At 39.2% G+C, this 20,429-nt stretch overlaps 1 protein-coding gene across 1 annotated transcript in view; it reads left to right on the top strand.

The window, feature by feature from the left end:
- Positions 1-20,429, top strand: part of LOC117340161 (fibrocystin-L-like) — a 47,633-nt gene that overhangs the window by 18,046 nt on the left and 9,158 nt on the right. Inside the window, exons 12-40 of the mRNA XM_033901922.1 lie at positions 227-319; positions 774-1,042; positions 1,793-1,881; positions 2,370-2,653; positions 2,974-3,123; positions 3,349-3,500; positions 3,995-4,231; positions 4,580-4,710; positions 5,211-5,362; positions 5,614-5,768; positions 6,256-6,355; positions 6,739-6,893; positions 7,285-7,407; positions 7,572-7,677; positions 8,016-8,285; positions 8,861-8,985; positions 9,119-9,254; positions 9,542-9,728; positions 10,077-10,321; positions 11,113-11,301; positions 12,131-12,307; positions 12,641-14,134; positions 14,248-14,397; positions 14,917-15,082; positions 15,453-15,609; positions 15,879-16,118; positions 16,482-16,611; positions 16,955-17,335; positions 17,459-18,954. Of these exons, the coding sequence (XP_033757813.1) occupies positions 227-319; positions 774-1,042; positions 1,793-1,881; positions 2,370-2,653; positions 2,974-3,123; positions 3,349-3,500; positions 3,995-4,231; positions 4,580-4,710; positions 5,211-5,362; positions 5,614-5,768; positions 6,256-6,355; positions 6,739-6,893; positions 7,285-7,407; positions 7,572-7,677; positions 8,016-8,285; positions 8,861-8,985; positions 9,119-9,254; positions 9,542-9,728; positions 10,077-10,321; positions 11,113-11,301; positions 12,131-12,307; positions 12,641-14,134; positions 14,248-14,397; positions 14,917-15,082; positions 15,453-15,609; positions 15,879-16,118; positions 16,482-16,611; positions 16,955-17,335; positions 17,459-18,954 (7,739 nt within the window). The remainder of the gene's footprint in view (positions 1-226; positions 320-773; positions 1,043-1,792; positions 1,882-2,369; positions 2,654-2,973; positions 3,124-3,348; positions 3,501-3,994; positions 4,232-4,579; positions 4,711-5,210; positions 5,363-5,613; positions 5,769-6,255; positions 6,356-6,738; positions 6,894-7,284; positions 7,408-7,571; positions 7,678-8,015; positions 8,286-8,860; positions 8,986-9,118; positions 9,255-9,541; positions 9,729-10,076; positions 10,322-11,112; positions 11,302-12,130; positions 12,308-12,640; positions 14,135-14,247; positions 14,398-14,916; positions 15,083-15,452; positions 15,610-15,878; positions 16,119-16,481; positions 16,612-16,954; positions 17,336-17,458; positions 18,955-20,429) is intronic.

Below are 20,429 nucleotides of genomic sequence, written 5' to 3'. Positions count from 1 at the left end.
ATAACATGATTCATTTGATTATATATATATATAGTGAGATACAGTAGTAATTCCTGAGATTAATTGAAACTCACAGAAGATTATTGGAGCGTTGATAATTAAATAGTTGGAAAGATGGTATTAATTACAAATTTAGGGGGACAAGAGGAATACTAATTCATGTAGTTTAAATGATCAGTACTTGACCAAGGTACAAACTAACGAAACATTGTTCCACACCTTGTAGGTACGCCCTGTACCATAAAGGGTTCCGTGACCAAGACACTCATTACCTGTGAGACGGCGGCCAAGCCAGGATCAACACCTGCCAGACATTCAGGTAAAGTCACAGAGTTTAGAGTTGTTTAATTTTAGAGAATACAGGTTTGCAATATACAAATGTAAGTTTTCAAAATTAAAAAAAAAAAAAAAAGAACAACACCAAAAACAACAAAAACAAAAAACAAAAAAAAAAAAACAACAAAAAACAACAAAAAACCAAAAATAAAACAAAAACAAAAACAAAATACCACCATTTGAGAACTTTCATTAATTATCTTCCTTTAATGAATCATTTACCTGAAATAATTTATCTTCCTTTAATGAATCATTTACCTGAAATAAATTATCTTCCTTTAATGAATAATTTACCTGAAATAATTTATCTTCCTTTAATGAATAATTTACCTGAAATAATTTATCTTCCTTTAATGAATCATTTACCTGAAATAAATTTTCTTCCTTTAATGAATCATTTACCTGAAATAAATTATCTACCGTTGATAATGTCACAGGTAACCGTGGTCTGAAGCTAGAAATCTGGAATGCGACCACAAAGACGCAGTCTTTGCTGTCTGAAGTAGGATCCTTGGATAGTAACGCGGCAGATTACTTTACGGATTTCGTGGACGAAGCCTACTATACTGACAGTACCATGGATAACATGGTCACCAAGATGAGCGGATTCTTCGTGCCTCCTTTTGATGGGCAGTACAGCTTCCATATCATGGCCGACGATGGAGCTGAACTCTACCTCAGTACAGACGACGATCCGTCAAACATGGTACAGTTGACCAGTTTACTATGTGTAAAGATGACGGAGTTGTAATTGTTTCCAATCTCCGTCTATAGATCAGAGATTCTCGCTTTACACTTCTGTCTTGTGGATTTTAGCTTGCTTTGTTAACTTTTAGCGATGTTGGTGGCATGTTTCTGCCATCGATTTGCCGACTTACGTCTTAAAGATGTCGACATATTTCCGAGAAGATGTCAACATCATAAACAAATATGTCGACATGATTCGAAAAATATGGCGACTTATAAGCCTAATTGCCGAGATAATAACGCCGTGATAATTATCTAGGAAGTCGGAAACCTCGACTTTAAATTGTACGGTGGCATATTTCTGCTATTGATTTCCTAGATAATTATCACGGCAATATTATCTCGGTAAGTTAACTATTCAGTCGACATATTTTTCGGTTTTTGTCGGCATATTTTTTATGATGTCGACATCTTCTCAGAAAATGTCAACATATTGAAGTCGTAAGGCGGCAACTTGATGGCAGACATATGCCACCATACTAGCAATGTATACGTAACTATTATCGGTATGTGCAGTTGGAATAGCCAGGATATTACTTCGTCTAAGGTTACAGTTTTTAACAGTAAAGAGTTCGGCCTAGTTACTTTTCAATATCTGTTAGGTAATGACAATATGTTTACTCTTTGTTAAATTTCTCCTTTGTTAACTTTTGACGAGAAGAGCTGCCCGTAAATGTTCAAGTTTTACGTTTAAAATTCTTTGTTTTAGGCGAGGATTGCTTACTCTGGTCTAACAAGTAATTACCAAAGCTCCAGTAGTCAGAGTTCCTCCAGGAAGACGCTTTCCAAGGCCAACAAGTAAGACCAGCATTTTAACTTAAAGGGAAACGAACCCATAACAAAGAAGAACAGCATTTTAACTTAAAGGGGAAAACCCATAGCAAAAAAGACCAACATTTTAACTTTAAGTTAAACAAACCCATATCAAGAAAGGCCAGCATTTTAACTTAAAGGGAAACAAATTCTTAACAAGAGAGACCAACATTTTAACTTAAAGGGAAACAAACTCTTAATAAGAAAGACCAGCATTTTAACTTAAATGGGAACAAACCCATAATAACAAAGACCAACATTTTAATTTAAAGGGAAAACACATAGCGATCAATATAAATCGCCTATTACACGACCAGGTTACGGTACCGCTCACGACAATTTCCTTATTTTGCTTTCAATATCCGTGGAGATTTGAGAGAAGTACAAAGGAAAACGAATTTGTAGTATTTTGTCTAATGATTGTTTTTGTAAGTTTCTAAAACGAATTATAATATATGCTCTGTCGTATATAGGTATTATATGGAGGTATACCACCGTGAGGGAACCTCTGGGGCGTATGCTAAGGTGTCGGCCCGGTACTACAACACCAATCTAACGAGTTCATACACGAATAACGTTAAGTCAGAGGAACAGAAGATTGAAGTTAGCTCTACCATTAAACGTGAGATCCAGAGCCTCACCTTCACTGGGTTTAGTTCCGGTTCGTCGACCTCCGCCGTCCAGACCATCACCGTGGAGGAGAATGTGTCCGGAGCCGGGGGACAGTTCCGTTTGTCTCTTTACACCGCATTTACAGGTAAATTTCTAAAGCCGGACATGATTTGCATAATCTTCATGCGCCTAAAATAACTGTCGGATGTAATTATTTGTATAAAATACTGTAATAAAATTAATTTTAGATTAAACCATATTATCTTAGGAATAGGAAACAAAAAATGACAAAGTTTTTCTAATGGCTGGTTTCAACATTTAGGATTTACATTTTTTAAAAAAATGCACCTTCAGCAAAAGCCTCTTCCTGTCTCTTTCCAACAAATATCCCTTTAAAGTTGTCTCCCCTTATTCATCAAATTATATTATCCTTTGATTTAGATTTCTAATTTATTTTGTCTGCAGATTTAATAGAGTTCCAAGCCGATTCGTCGGATGTTGCCAGTGCTATCAATAAACTTCCTCTTTTTGATAGCGGAGAGAGTGTGTCTGTCACTGATCAAACCACGTCAACCAACGGCATTCAATACACCATCACCTTTACTTCAGATCGGGGTATGTATTGGTGTGACCTTCACCTTAATGAAATGAAGTTATAATCAGCCCTGAAAACTTCATACATATATATTTGATGACTTTGACAGTTGATATATGTACATGATGTATACGTTCGAGGTTGTATGTAATGACATTTATATACAGTAAAATAAAGAAAATGGTTTTATGCATTTAATTGTCAGTGGAAGGAACATTAACTGTTTTTATGTTTTTGATTTACAGGAGACTTCCCAGCATTTGATACCGAGGCTTCCGGTTCACTCACTGTGACCGTTGCCAAGACAACGACAGGTGTTGCCAGTGGTGCCGTGGTAGCCATGTCTATGGCAGGAATACCTGCTCCTCTTGTGGCTCCGGGAGCGTCCGTCTCCGAGGTATGTCTCCAATGAGAAAGTAGATGACATAGCGAGTCGTCGTTCCTTTGTAAAATTATAGGTATCAGGTTAAACCACACTGTTTCTCAGCACAAGAAATATTTGTGCAATATCCGTATTGTTGTTGGTTTAATTTCCATTGGGCGATAGTTTACATGTGTTGTACGTTTCGTGGTCGACTTCTAGATTACATTGGAGATTAGTCTATAAGATGACTTTTCTTGTTCTGGTACGTTTGATGGTCGAAATTTTTTACTGGAAATTATTCTATGCGATCAAACTGAGTATGACTCCATAATTAAATGTGATGTCATGCAACTACAATTACCTCCCCATCCCCACACCCCCTCCCCCTCCCCCAAAAGCATTGTCAGATACATGTACCGTAACATTTCATTAGATCTAGTTCTAATTGGAACACTGTTGAACTTAAGCAGAGAGCAGTAAGTCCCCAGAGTTGATATTTATAAATGACCTTTACGTTTGTTTCTTAGGTACAAACTTCAATGGAGAATCTGTTCAGTACGCGTTGCCCGTCTTTCATATCAACTCCCGCTGGGAAGAAAGTACAATACACGTTTGAGTCATCCTCCTCTACTCCGTCCTATAACCGGAACAACAGGTATTCAGAGATGGAAGCTTTCTGTGGCAAATATGTTGTCAAAAATCCAAGATACATCTTCAAATCGGATTCAGACACGGACCCTCTCTCTTTGACTCTGAGCCCAAAGGTATTTTCTGGAGCTTTTCATACGAATATACATTTTAAACCTGAAAGTTCACATGTGCAAATACGCATTAAGCATTCATTTTGAAATTTACTCGGGTGTAAGTGAAATTCACACTGTTGACGTTTTTCATATAAGTGAGTTGATTTCTTAGACTTTATTGCAAAACATTTGGGTGACATTGACTCTTATCCTCTAAGAGAATTTCAATTTTTTTTGTTTTCATGTTTATTGCATGAAATTGAACAATTCCATTAAGTTAACAAATCCATTAAATTAACACTATTTACCTATTAGAGTATTAAAATTGTGTTTGTACCTCGATCAACATTGATTCTGTCTGTATTGTAGCTCTGCTTTGCTCACCAAGGCGCCATCGGTACTAATCTGAGACTTTCATATACATACAAAGACCAGCAATCCGAGACTGTCGAAACCTGGTCCACGCTGACAAACGTCATCACGACCACTGGGACTACCGGGTACGTACTGACCGAGACAATAAATCGCCGTCATACTCACTGTATGTCCGATAAAAGTAAATCCTCCCTTTTAATTACCAAAATTGATGGTTAGTTTTTACCAATGATCAAACAATTATTTGGGTAGATTTGCCTGAAAATATGACCGGTACGTACTACGACAAAATATGTAACATTGTGTAGTGATAAGATCAAGCTAATCTCTATTTGTGGATCATTCGACGCTCTTCTCATATAAGTTTGTTAATATGAGGCTTTCCCTCAGCCTCATTTGAAATTGATCCAGTAATCTATAGAAAGAAAGTGATTAAACATCACTCAGTATTTGTTTTTAACGTAAACAAGTCATTGTTCAGGTACGATTCGTCAAACTATTTGTTATTGATACACACGTTTGTTACAATACAACAAGGTGTCGTTAGCGAAGGGTTTTGTTATCTACACAGTATAAGATAATGGATGTCCTGGTTAAAGATGGACTCTCAATGTTTCCTCTGTAGATGGGAGTACAGCTGTGTTGACGTCCTGACTGCTCTCAGCGCCATAGCGACTGGAGGGAGTAGGTTCTATTTGAATGCAGCTATCATATATCGCTCTGGGGATGTTTACATTGACGAAGTGTATATGGGTACAACAGCCCCAACCAGTGACGGTAAGTTGATGGTACATCTTTATTAAATTGGTGACGTTAACCAGCGATTTTATTTCATACAGTGTATATCATATATTTCATATGCAGCTTTGTGAGAATCGATACACACACATCGGCGATGTAGTATAATTAAATTGTTTGTTATGCCTTGCACCTCAAGAACTGATAAAATTGCCCACGTAAAATAACAATATCTGTAGTTATCTAGTGGATATTATACCGAATGCCAATGGATATTTGTTGCGTTACAGCGGGAATTGCCATGCAGCGACTGAAGGCAGCCAAACCGAACGGCGTCCAGGTCGACAGTGTATCAGTTACTGGATCACCAGGAAGTTACGAGATCACCATTGTGCCGCTAGATTGTGGATTCAACTTCCCACTCTTCACTTCAGATTCTGCACAGGTATATATCATACATGATCAATCGACATTGTCTTCCTGATATTTATTTTATTTTGACAGATGTGGAAAACAAATATGGAAATGGGAGTTTTGAGCTGAATGCAATTTCTACGTTGACGTATATTTGAAAAAATACAATCACATGAAGACAAAAAAGAAAAAGATGATATTCAGTCAAAATTAAAATCAATCCTCTAGGAGAACTAAAATGAAAGTTGGTGTCGTGTGACACTTCTCAAAACAATCTTTGATCAGATATCCTGCTATTGGTATTCATATATTTCGCATGTAGTAAATATGCGCAGATTGGCTACACTTTTGGAAAAGCAATTAGTTCAGTTTTTTATTGTTGTTGGATTTAAATATCATGTAAATGTTGCTCTGTCAAATCGAAATGTTAAGATAATTAAGGAACTTATGTCGATTACCAATATTGGAATTCAGCGAAAGATTGCCGACTAATGATAATTAATAATCTGCTGTTACAGACACCGTCTGGGGCCAGTGTTTCAGTGTCGCGAGTCCAAGCGGCCTCGCCCCCAATAAAGGGTACATTCACCTTGACCTTCCTTGGGTCGACAACTCCTCGTAAGTTTGATTGATCTTCTGTTTCATAGTTTTATGGCGGAATGAATCAATGACGTATTTAATCCAAGTCTTGTATATGATGACGCCGTATTCGATAATAATTTTTGAGATGACATGATACAAAAACTGAAGTTGGTAGCGGAAATAAATTGGTTGTTACAGGAAGCACCAACAACGAATCTGATATTAACGTTTTCACTCAAACAAGTTAATTTTGCAAAGGTATAATTTGTCTGGAATTTTAGGAAGCCCTATCAACGAATCTGCTCATAACGTTTTCACTCATACAAATTAATTTTACAAAGTTATAATTTGTCTAGAATTTTTACAAAAATAGAACATAACTGTTGTGAACCAGCATGTTGACCTCTTGTTTTCAACAGCTATCCCGGCTGATATCGATACGGATAGTTTAGCAGATAATCTTAAGTCGATTGAGGGACTTAACGAAGCGTCAGTCACAAAAGAGGGGGATTGCGCCAACTTTAACTGGAAAATAACTTACGACTCTCTGGCCGGGGACCAATCCCTTATCCAGGTATTTATTTCTATCAGTTCTACGGCCCCATTTCAATGTCGGTATTTTTCTGTTGTTGTTTTTACAAAGAATATTCAAACGAGATATTGAAATATATCATAACCACTGAGTAGTAAAAAATATAAAAACTTATGCGGAGAAAAACGCTTTCAGCGAGTTTAAAATTGCTTCCACCTAGGAATAACGTAGTGTCTGCTGGCATGAGGTCGATAAATATGAAAAATACATTTTGTAATTATTTCAAAACTTTGACATTTCAATAAAAGCTATTATATACAGATTTCAACAAAAAACATATATATACGTTTATATTTATTTGATAACAATCAAAGCCACGGCTGCATTTTTGAAAATGAGACATTTATAAGCTGTTGGTGTATTATTTCCTCAGGTGGATGCCAGTAGTGTTACCGGGGAGTCTGTCTCCATGCAAGCTAAGGATGTTACTGACGGCCATATTAATTATGATCCCATACCTGGAGAATTCCTTAGAGTTCCAAATGCAAAAGCACAGGTAAGATATTACATTCTGGTACTATTTATGTATAATATACACGTATTAACAACCTATTGTATTCGCAAATCAAACTTCCGTTAGAGTAAGTACAATACAACAATTGATTAATAGTATTAACTTTATAAATATAATTTAAACTTATAACGTGCTGTGTTCCATAGGTGATGGTGTTGATCAATGGTGTACCAACTAAGTGCTCAGGTACCTGTGACTTTGAGTGGTTGACCAGCAGCACACCAACAGTAACTGGAATTTCCCCTGGTACAGGTGAGCGATAAAACTATAGTAACGGATGTATCGCGTGGTACAGTGATAATACTACAATGACTGGCGTAAAACCGTCATTCAGATGCGAAAACTATAAGCTAAATAAAGCTATACCTTTGTCACATGTCTACAATAAATCTCCAACTGAAAGCATAACTTTTTTCGTTAGTGATTGATTGAAATCCACTTTTTTGGACAGATGGCTAAATGTAAAATTTTCACATATGATTTTAGTTTCAGTTAATTTTCATAGGAATTTGAAAAATTGAAATATTTTACCTCGTTGATTGTCCCTAGCAGGAATATATGTTTTAACTATTTAACTTTATTATCTGTAGGACTATCTGGCACAGTGGCTACCATCACTGGCACAGGATTCAGCGGAACACCTGCAGACAACTCCGTGATGATCGGAGGCGTGGCATGTGTTGCAACTGCCTCCACCTCCACGTCAATTACCTGTACGATTGGTAGCGGCCCAGAAGGTGTTCACAAGGTCAATGTCAATGTCGCAGGATCTGGACTTGCACAACACAGTAGCGGTGACGTACAGTACATTTACACCACCGGGATCAACAGTTTCTCTCCTTCATCTAGTAGTTTAGGAGGTACGTAAAATCATAAATGGTTTCTCATCTGTGTCTAGTAGTTTAGGAAGTACGTAAAGTCATAAACAGTTTGTCACCTGTGTCTAGTATTTTAGGTGGTACGTAAAGTCATAAACAGTTTCTCTCCTTCCTCTAGTAGTTTAGGAGGTACGTAAACTCATAAATGGTTTCTCATCTGTGTCTAGTAGTTTAGGAAGTACGTAAAGTCATAAACAGTTTGTCACCTGTGTCTAGTATTTTAGGTGGTACGTAAAGTCATAAATGGTTTCTCACCTGTGTCTAGTATTTTAGGTGGTACGTAAAGTCATAAATAGTTTCTCACCTGTGTGTATAGTTTAGGTGGTACGTAAAGTCATAAATTATTTTCATCTGTGTCTAGTAGGTAAGGGTGTAGATACAATCAACAACATTTTCTCAATAACTTCAAGTATTTTAGGAGGAACATAAAGGCTGAAAAGGCGACATATAGGAAATACTATGTTGGCATCGTCTATAAGGGTCGGCCTTACAGACAAAGTTGTCCATGTTATAACTCGACTTCCGTCAAGTCTTTCATTGACTTTGATTAATCCCAGGTGGCGTGAACCTGACCGTGGACGGATATGGCTTCAGGAATGACGCAACAGTGACCGTAGATGGACAAGACTGTCCAGTTATCTCCAGTTCACCTGACCAGCTTGTCTGTGTCATTCCACCAAAGGTCAGTTTTGTAATCAATAATGACCCTCCATATGCCAGTATGTAGTATATATGTTCTAGGTTGCTTTGATTTACATTATGTGTCTTCATTGTTTAACTGAATTTCATCATTTAAGTGTTGTACTGTTTTGCAGACATCCCCAGGCGCAGTATCAGTGGTTGTAGCTATGACTGGTATTGCCTCCTCAACAGCTTCGAGTTCATTTACATACGACTCTGGTATAACGGCACAAATCTCGTCAATAACTCCACTCACGTCAGGAGTTAAAGGTCAGTGCAGTTCAAGGTCATGTGATGCTTTAAAACCTTAGTTTATTGCAAAATTATGTATAAAGTAAAACAAAATGAATATCTATTTCGCTTTTTCCCTGATTATGATTTTGATATGACAGCTTTAATTTCTTTGTTTTACTGTCATATAACTATAAATTCAGTACTGAGTGTTAAAATGATTAAGCTAAACAGTGGTAAGTATTTATGTCATCTTAAGTACTTATTTTACCACCTTTCTACATCTATAATACTCAACGATTTATGTATTTGATATCTGACACCAGGTGGAGCTACGCTGACAATTACTGGTTCCGGATTTGGTAGTTCCGGGACATTGATTATTGGGGGAAGTGTCGTCACCCCCTTGTCTTACTCAACTACCACAGTGACAGCGACCTTGCCCTCACTTACCCCAGGAGTCCATTCTGTCCAGGTGATTGTAGGGACAGATGGCGCTGCTGTTCTCACCAGGTAAATATGGCTTGATGTCAGGTTCAATATAAGTTAAAGGTCCTGGCAATTTATATTAGACAAGAGTATACTGGTATGCAGTTCTTTGTAATTCGCTTTCATTACTTACCACTTATGGATGTTAACATCCAAACTGCTTACACTTTTACACAGATGTCATCATTGGATTTCATTTCATTAATTTTCCTTCCTAGTTTGCAGTGTAACAGTTTCTTGGTGTTGGTTTCCGTAAATTGTTCGCAAGCACTCGACATCGTTAAAGGATGTATAACATTTTCATATATACTGTTATCAAAAGCTTCATTGTTTTGTACTTTTGCCTAATATCAAGACATATTTGTTAATCAGTACCAGTGCTGTACCAACGATCAACTACCTCATGAGAGTGACCAACGTGTACCCACTTCAGGGATCCCTACACGGAGGGACAAAGGTTACCATCACTGGCGAAGGCTTGGGTGCTGATGCTGAAGTGAAGTTTGGAGACACCTCTTGTGATGTGGATGCTACTACAGCCACATCAACCAAGATCGAGTGCACGATTGGTGATACTGGAACGACCCACCTGATAGACAACCAGGGATCTCATTTCGGTGAGGACAATAAAACAAGAGAGGCATTGTGGGTATTAAAGACATAGATATATTAGTGCTGGTTGGATAGCTGAGGACATTAGAACGAGAGAGGCATTGTGGGTATTAAAGACATAGATATATTAGTGCTGGTTAGATAGCTGAGGACATTAGAACGAGAGAGGCATTGTGGGTATTAAAGACATAGATATATTAGTGCTGGTTGGATAGCTGAGGACATTAAAACGAGAGAGGCATTGTGGGTATTAAAGACATAGATATATTAGTGCTGGTTGGATAGCTGATGACATTAGAACGAGAGAGGCATTGTGGGTATTAAATACAGATATTTTAGTGCTGGTTGGTTAGCTGAGGACATTAGAACGAGAGAGGCATTGTGGGTATTAAAGACATCGATATATTAGTGCTGGTTGGATAGCTGAGGACATTAGAACGAGAGAGGCATTGTAGGTATTAAAGACATATACATATTAGTGCTGGTTGGATAGCTGAGGACATTAGAACGAGAGAGGCATTGTGGGTATTAAAGACATAGATAAAGTGTTAATTGGATAAAAGGAGAGTAGACAGTAGACGAATAAAGCTGATAAAAGATATTGTTGACAGAGATCGTGAATATAAAGCAAAGTATATTGACCTAAGAACGGACTGTTAAGTAGGTTGGAAATGGATGAGAGAGAAAATGAAAGTGAAAGTCTTACAAATTATCGGCACATAAGAGGGAAATAGAGAGAAGGTAGCATAATTAAAATAGGAGATACTGATCTATCATATTTTGGTTTGGTTTGCAGCGTTTGGCATTGGCTATGCATGGAACCCAAAGAATGTCCAGGTAAAACTTGGAGATACGGTTCGTTGGAGCTGGGACTATCCATCTTGGGTCGCGGGGATGAAACCGAGGGTGCAACAGACACCAAACGCTAGTGCTACAGTAGCGGAGTCTGACGGCTTCAGCAGTGGTCCTACTGGTACCAAAACAGGTAAAGATGTTCGTCTATAACACTGTTCACACTGAAACAAACTGTCATGATATAAACGTTAATAGTCGACAGACCAAATGCACCCAACACACATATTTTTCACGTTTTAGCGATCTACAAAATACCAAAAATAAAATGACTTTGATGAGCATCAAATCATCAGATACGTCAAGAACCAAGAAGTCAAAAATCATTTGCTTCAGTTTTTACGTGAACAGTATAGACATATATGACTCGGACAGTCTATTTGGTATTTACCCTTTGAACTGCAAGTTGTAAATTTACATACCAGATAGTTTGTCTCTATAAAGATCTTGTTCCATGGAAAAGTTAACTTTTAAAGTTACATAGCAACAACAAAAATTGTGTTGCTATTTTGGTAGAATATTATATCGTTTTCACAACATGTAATTCTAATTTTAGCATATATATCTTTCATATGCAACAAAAACGAAGACGTACAGTACACGTACAGGTCTGTCCCTGACAGGACTTTCTTTGTCCTTCCGTGTAACGGTTACAAATAGCATGGCCATGTTTCACTTTGCAATGCCACTCTCGTTATGATTTCAAATAGATCTATAGAAAGGACAAAAATATGGTAAACTGTGAGTACATTTTTATTGAATAAAACAGTTCAGTCGAGTCACGATCAATTAAGCACATCTGAATACGGCATGTGTAAACAGGTGATCGGTTCATGACAACACCCATACAAGGGAGCTAACTCTTACTGTAAAATGTGACCAATTTTAGCGATATCTCATAATTCGCGACACTCGCTAAAAAAAACCCGATATACGGTATATATGTATTATATTCCATACAGGTGCCTTTGAATTCAAGTTTAACACGTTGGGCCTGAAATATTTTTGGAGTGATTATGTTGACATCTACACAACCACGTGGTTCCGCGGGTCAGTAAATGTGATCAGTAAAGCATCCTTTGTCGGGGACTTGAGTGTCAAAATAGGCGGCATCGAGGCTTCTTACGACAAGAATTCAGGTAAGTGGTCAGTTCTTTAATGAAAAAAATATTTGAGACCAAAATAAAGTAGCCAGTTCATCGGAGTACGATTACCTGATATTCGAGTATGAAACAATGCAAGCAGAAATAACATATTTCATTCAGATAGATTACTTCAAACGTGTATGTCTCTACTCTCGGTTTTGGTAATTACAGAGAGTACATACATGGAGTTAACTGTATATATATATACCAAGTCATTTAAGGCGGACCCTTTCATACGTTCATTTATTAGATGGAATACAAATATATAGCATTTCCAAATATCATATAACATTGTTTGTTTTAATGATGTTTTTCTCGTGTCATTAGGTGTGAGTAACCCGTCATCGTCCGGGTCATGTGTAGGAACCCTCAGCACTATCTCGGGCTGTTCAGATCCGGCACCTACTGGAGGAGACGCTGCAAAATTCAACTTTAAATTCTGGTCATGTCTGACACCAACTATTACCTCCTTAAACCGCAATAACGGAACGGCAAATGACGATATCGTTTTAGCCGGTACTGGGTTGTCCACAACAAATTGTCAAAATGAGGTCAAGTTCGGCAGTGACTCGTGTACAGTTTCGGCAGCCTCGACTTCCTCAATTACCTGTAAACTTGATTCTTCCTCCAGTCCTCCTGTAGGCGTACCGCAGTCACTAGCTGTCCGTATCGGAAACCTGGGAAACGCCCGTGTAGCTATTGCTGGACAGATAACTAGGACATTTGCTGCTATTCCTGTTGTTTCCAGCTTTTCGCCGGTTTTGGGCTCTCTGGAAGGAAGCACATCACTTACTATTACAGGAGCAGGATTCCAGGGTAGTGTTCCAGGCGTGGATGTCACTGTGACTATTGGAGGCTATCCTTGTTCCATCACTTCTCTCACCTACACATCTATCGTCTGTTCTACTCCCAAGTCAATCACTGACGGTGTCAAGTCACTGGAGGTCAAGGTCAGCGCTGGAGGTCAGATGGTGACTGCGGAATGCCAGTCATGTGACTATACTTACGATCTTGGGTCTACTCCCAATGTGGAATCAGTCTCTCCCACAACAGTGGACGGTTCCTCAACGACACTGGTGATCACTGGAAAAAGATTTGGAACATCAGCCAATGATGCAAGTGTAACTGTTGGAGGTGAAGTATGTACTGTGACCGAGGCTAAAACGGACTCCATCAAATGTACCATCTCAGCTATACCAGTTGGATCACAGTCAGTGGTAGTAGATATCGCACAGAAAGGGCGTGCCAAGTATGATAGCTCACCTGTTACTGTAACTGGCCAGGCTGTTATTACCTCTGTCAGCCCGGCAGCCGGCAGTACCAACGGAGGAACCAAGGTCACTGTTGTAGGCAACGGGTTTGAAAATACGGGGACCACAGTCACTGTCGATGGTACTGATTGTCCTGTAGCTTCAGTAACACTATCACAGATTATCTGTACTAGTGCGGCCCACGTTGCTGCAAACAACCTTGACCTTATCGTTACTTCAGGAGGAACGGCGTATACAGCCGAGATGTTTAGTTACACAGTTGGAGCAACGCCAGTGATATCATCCATCTCGCCAACATCCGGGTCTTCAGGGGAGACCGTCACACTCAGCGGTACAAATCTCGGAGCAACTATAGCCGACAACTCTGTCACTCTTGGTGGACGGGTTTGTACCTTGATCTCGGCCTCGACAACGGAGATCGCGTGTACTGTTGGGGACTATAGGGCCGGAAGTTATGAATTTCAGGTGGAAGTCGCGGGTAGTGGACTCTCAAATAATGACAAGATGTTTACATTCGCTATGACTGCCTCCAGCATCAATCCCAACTCTGGTAAGCATTCGTCACCCTTTTACTTTTATAACTCTGAATGAATTTAGCTTAATAAAAGGATATAACGTTATAAGGAGAGATTCTTATACTAGAAAATAACATTTTGTCAACAGGAAGTACAAGCGGGGACCAGACCGTGACGATATCCGGATCAGGGTTTGACAACAGTACCTCTGTTACCATATGCTCCATACCTTGTAATCAGTCTTCAAAATTCAATTCCACAGAAACACAATTCGTGTGTGTTACACCTGCTGCCTCAGGTAGGTTTACTTGTTTATGAGTATTCCCGATAATCATGGGAACCAAGACACAGCCCCATGTAGCCGGACCTTAGTTCAGTGTAATTTTATAAGTAAATCATAAAATTGTTTTACGACAGATTACTTATGGCATGATTTTGTCCCTTAGTTTCCTGAATCTTAGCATGAAGAAACCCTTCTGTTATTGTGCCTCTGTATACATCTTAAAGCACATGGTTTATGCCCACAGCTCTTTGTTGTACACAAACTGTCTTTCGGTAAATCATTATGAAAAACATCATTTAAAAAAAGAAAAATGTTAAATCGTATCAATACTTATTAATGTCTTTAATATTGGCTATATTATACCACAAAGCCTTTGGGTACTGAATTACATCACAAAGATTTTTAGTTCTGTTTTGAGATGTACATTGTATAAAGAATTAAACAATTTTATGAAAATGCATTTGATTAAAAACGGCATGTATACAGGCTTTAAGTTCAAAGTTAAGATATCCTGTTTTCACCTTTCACCGCTAGGCACCACGACCCAGGTCTGTACTGTGTCGGTTACGGTGAATGCTGTCTCCCAAACACTTAGTTACACATACGACTCAACAAAGACACCGGAAATTTCAAGTGTAACTCCACAACGAGGCGGGACTGGAGGAGGGACTCGAATCACCGTGGCGGGATCAGGCTTCGGGTTCGTAATCTTATACTGCCATAGCATGATTGAACATAATTGAAAACGTCGTCAGTAGCAATGCGATTAATGATTGATCCTGTGAAAATTATAATATTCGGGTTTGGTTGATCAATTCTTATCAGACAAGATAATTGAGGGTACATCATGAAAGTTTGTTAATTATTTCAGTACTTTCATATCTGCAAAAATGAAATACACAAAGAGGTCTAGTTAGATGCTACATATATCTACAGAGGGCAGTAAAACCAAGATGCAGTAATTTGTCCTAAATTATTTTATCATTGTGTTAAAAACTCAAATTTTAGTATTTTTCCTCGTAAATCTTTTAAATCATTCCTTCATATTTTACCATGATGTTTTAAAACAGGACTATCAAATCTGACTGTGCTGTATCGATAGAGGGTAGTGTGTGCGTAGTCGACTCAGTCAGCAATACCCAGATCGTGTGTGATACCGGATCTATCACAACATCTGTCCGAGGCAAGGTCCGAGTGGAGATTGCTGGGAACGGTCAGGCCATACAGGTACATTTAAAAATCGAATCCAGTATGCCTTCGCAAAGTGGTGACGTCACCTGTATACGGTCTAAAGACTGATATTGGCCTAAGTCAATATTAGAAGTTAGTTTTGTCTTACACATATGACATTTCCCAGTGAAAACAATTGTTTTAAAATTTAGATACTTTGCTGGTTCTATTCCATTTTTATGTAGAATAAGAAGGAAACCGATCCTCTCCTACCTATTTCCATTGGCGTTTTATATTTGGTGATTGTTGACATGGTATGTTTACAGACTGGAGCGGATTTTCATTACGTAGACGTCTGGTCTTCGGTGTATTCCTGGGGAGGAGTGTCACTGCCAACAGATGGAGACCTTGTCGTTATCCAGGCCGGCCAGACCATCTACCTAGACACTACCACTGCTACTCTCAAAATGCTTCTTATTCAAGGGGGAGAACTCATTTTTGATGACAATCAAGACGTGGAATTAAAATCAGAAATTATCTTGGTCACTAACGGAGGACTGTTTCAGGTATAAAGTTTATTCATTCCTAACAAATATATGAAAATAAAAAAAAATTAGGCTACGGCTGCATGCTGCTAAACATATGGACGAGTGGGTTAATTGTTTCTACCTATATCTACTTACTAAACACATATAACGTAGAGGTAGGAAATATCAGAAACATTTGCAGAAAAGGTTTCTAATTCATTAGAACACATTCTTTATATATATATTGCTTTTGATAGCATCTAAGAATTTTTAGAAAAGGAAAATATCAATTCAGAAAATACATTTTTGCAGGTATTTTGGATGTTATCAAATGAAATGTAACAGAATATATGTTTATTACATGCATACTTCTAGTGATTTTTATGATATGTTTTCCACCAGGTCGGGACAGAACAAGCTCCATTCCAGCACAAAGCCACGATTACATTGTACGGACATCACCGCAGTAAAGAGCTTCCCATTTACGGAACAAAGACGTTGGCCATCCGTGAGGGTACACTTGATCTACATGGTAAAGAAATGTTTTATTTTTCTTTCAACTAGTAACAGTTTCTCATTCCATCATTAGTCACATGTAAAAAGAGCCGGTCGGTTTGGCTTGTGCTACGTGTTAATCTGCTTTCTTTGGCTCGGGAGGTAGAGCTGGGGATTATTACGCCGGAGACCGGGTTTGATTCATGTCAGAGTACTCTGCAGGGATATGTTCTTTTCGCCTTTACTTTCACACACCTACCGTCTTTTCAATGCCTTTGTATGATACAGGTTAAATTGATGCCGAGCCCTAGTAACACCCACATTAGTTGACCAATTCTACCATACTGTCATAGTGAAGTCTTGTTTTGTGGCTGTTTTAGGTATACCAACTCCTATTACCTGGACGAAGCTCTCAGAAACAGCTAGTGCAGGTTCTAACGTTATCAAACTGGCACAAGCTGTCAACTGGAATGTTGGAGACACGATCGTCATAGCCACTACTGGTGATTTCAAGTCGCAGTCTCAGAATGAACAGAAAACGATCACAAACATCGCTGGAGATAAGAAAACCCTTACTTTAGACTCTAATCTTGCAAATGACCACATCGCCGTAACAGAAAGTTTTGGAACTAGTGGAAATGCTGCCACCTTGACATTCGCCGCAGAAGTTGGACTTTTAACTCATAATGTAAAAGTTCAGGGAAACAGTGATGCACAATGGATTGAGAAAATAGAGGCTTGTCCTGATGGCTTTGATACTGGTAAGTCATTGAATCCTGATCTGTGATTCGATTTCTAAACATCTGATTATATACTTAAAAGACACCTCCATTGATCTATAATGCAAATCACACTACAAAAAAATGCATGTCTTTGTTTTAAAGGTGAGTTTGCTACCCAGACATGCTTCCAGGGACGCTTCGGTGAGGAAATGGGCAGTGACCAATTCGGTGGACAGATCATGATTCATGCCCCCGAATATGACACACACAGATCCACTGGTCGCATACAATATGTGGAGCTATTCCATATGGGTCAGGCATTTAGACTTGGACGCTATCCCCTCCATTTCCATCTCAATGGTGAAATGTCGCACAGCTATGCCCGTGGGCTTGGTATCCATGAAACCTTTAACCGTGCAGTCAACATACACGGCACACACAACCTACTGGTCGAACACATAGTCATCTACAATATCATGGGAGGCGCGTTCTTCCTCGAGGATGGTATAGAGACAGGAAATACCATCCAGTACAATCTTGCTGTGTTTGTCAGAGAGAGCTCTAGTCTTCTAAATGACGATGTTACTCCAGCCTCGTTTTGGTGTACAAACCCCAATAACACGATACAACACAACAGTGCTGCTGGCGGATCTCACTTCGGGTTCTGGTACCGTATGCATGATCACCCTGAAGGTCCATCATTCACTAAAAGTGTCTGCCCTAAATTACTCACCCTTGGAGTATTCCACAATAACAGTGCTCATTCCTTTGGCTGGTTTGGTCTGTGGATTTTCCCTACCTACACGCCAAGAGTAAGTGGAATCTGTGGTTCCGCTGCCCCTACACCCGCCGTCTTTGATTCATTTTTGACCTGGAATAATGAGAAAGGAGTGGAGACCGTAAACACAGGTGCCCTCCAATTCAGCAATATTCAGGCTGTAGCCAATAAAAAGGCTGGATTTGAAGGCAAACTAATAGTTGAAGGAGAAGACTCAATAAATCCTGCGAATGAAGCTGCAATCAAGAATTCGCTTATCGTGGGATATGCCTCGTTTTCACCTAGTTCGGTCTGTACTAATGGAGCCGTCGTTCTTCCGTACGGGTTTGGTTTCCAGACAAGCAATGTTGAATTCGTCAATTTTGACAAATCCTCATGTTCAGCCTTTACCTGGACAAGAATTGATGGAACATGCGGCGACCAATGCGCTGGGTTCTCTTATAAAACATCCGGGCTGACCTTTACAAATTCTCCAAATCGTGGACGTTATGCTTGGCTATTCGAGGGAGTACTTCATGATACTGACGGCACCTTATGTAACAGCGCTGGCTGTAAAGTCATTCCCACTACAGGCACCCTCCCACCAAGTTGTACATCTTTCTCTGATTTCAATTTTGGTATACCAGCAAGCGTATGCCCATCCTCTGTTAAATTTCACAGATTTGGTTTTAATAACATTTTGCCCGCTTCCTTGGAGTTCAAGCAGTCGAACTGGACAAACCAGTACGGATCGTCCATGGCCGAGTTCCGTGACAAGAGAATTACTCACAAGCTAGGCTGGGTCCTGAATATTGTCAGTGGAGAGACCTACAACATTGGTTTTGTGGACTCGCCCACACAAACTAATCTGAGTTTCGCTGGAACATTTTACCATTTTGAGGTAAGTTGCATACTCTATACTTTGCTATAGATTCGCGTTCAATGTAAAACGATGCACATCTTACTTCTAACACCGATCATAAACACCTTAAATATCTTGTTGATATATTTATGGCTTTATATATTACTGTTTTTGTCGCTAGAGAAATATTTTCTTTTAAAATGCTTAAGATGCCCATCTTATTTAACACTGGAATTTGCACATTGCTAAAGAAAGTTAAACAAAAACAAACAAAAAAAGCAAAAACAAAAATCACCGGAGGTAGACTCTCATTAAAAGGAAGCACAGTGGTAATAGTAAGTCCATTATATTAAATGTTAACGTTTATATACTGAAACGAAAAAGAAACGCAACTTCAAATTGTAGGTTTAATAAAATAATACTTGTGAGCATTATGTTTAAATTTCATATGTAATAGTTAATATTGAATATTGATGTAACATCCTTTAAATGTTTAGAGATTTTTAAGAACAGGTCACTTTGCTAGAAGGTCATGATTGGTAGTACCCTACGTGAATCCAAGTTGAAATAGCAGCAGTTTTGAAACCGTGCCCTAATATCGTGTGTGTCCTCCTCGAACAGTTATCACATCTCTAATTCTTTGTTGCATTGAGTTCATCAGGGCATTGACTTTCCGTATTGGAATGTTATTCCATTCTTGGACGAGTACATTTGCTAACTGAGGGAGGGTATTTGGGGGGTTACGGCGATTTCGAATTCTTCTGTCTAATTCATCCCACAAATGCTCGATTGGGGACAGGTCGGGGCTATATGGAGGCCAATCTATAGGAACAATGTTCTGTGTCGCAAGAAAGTCTCTACAGACTCTTGCAACGTGTGGTCTCGCGTTATCTTGCTGAAAGGTTAGATGATGCTGCCTAACAAACGGCACAACATGGGGCCTAAGGATCTCATCCCGATAGCGTACGGCCGTTAAATTCCCATTGACTATCACCAAAGGCGTCTTCAAACCATGGGAGATTCCCGCCCAAACCATAACTGATCCACCCCCAAATCGGTCGTGTTCCAAAACACAGGCGTCAGCAAAACGTTCGCCTCGACGCCGGTACACACGTTGACGGCCATCTGCTCGAAATAACGTGAATCGAGATTCATCGGTGAAGAGCATAGACCTCCAACGTCTCATAGGAAAACGTCTGGGCATATGTGCCGTTGCCCATTGCATACGACGTGCTCGACGTTGCGGTGTTAGTGGTAAACCAACGTACTGTCGCCTTGCACGCAAATTAGCCTCACGCAGTCTGTTGATCACTGTTTGGGGATGAATTCGACGGTTATGATTACCAATCGTATTCCTTGCCGTTTCAGCGGCCGTTAATCTCCTGTTACGCAGGTGTGCCAACCTAAGAACCCGGTCTTGACGTCGCGACGTTACGCGTGGACGTCCTGATCTCGGCTGGTCATCGACTCTTCCTGTTGCGTTAAGACGTGAAACTAATCGACTAATAGTCGAT

Source organism: Pecten maximus, chromosome 13 (assembly GCF_902652985.1).
Source record: "Pecten maximus chromosome 13, xPecMax1.1, whole genome shotgun sequence".
Classification (NCBI taxonomy): domain Eukaryota; kingdom Metazoa; phylum Mollusca; class Bivalvia; order Pectinida; family Pectinidae; genus Pecten; species Pecten maximus.
The sequence above is the reverse complement of the archived record's forward strand: the minus strand, read 5'-3'. Positions and strand labels throughout refer to the sequence as shown.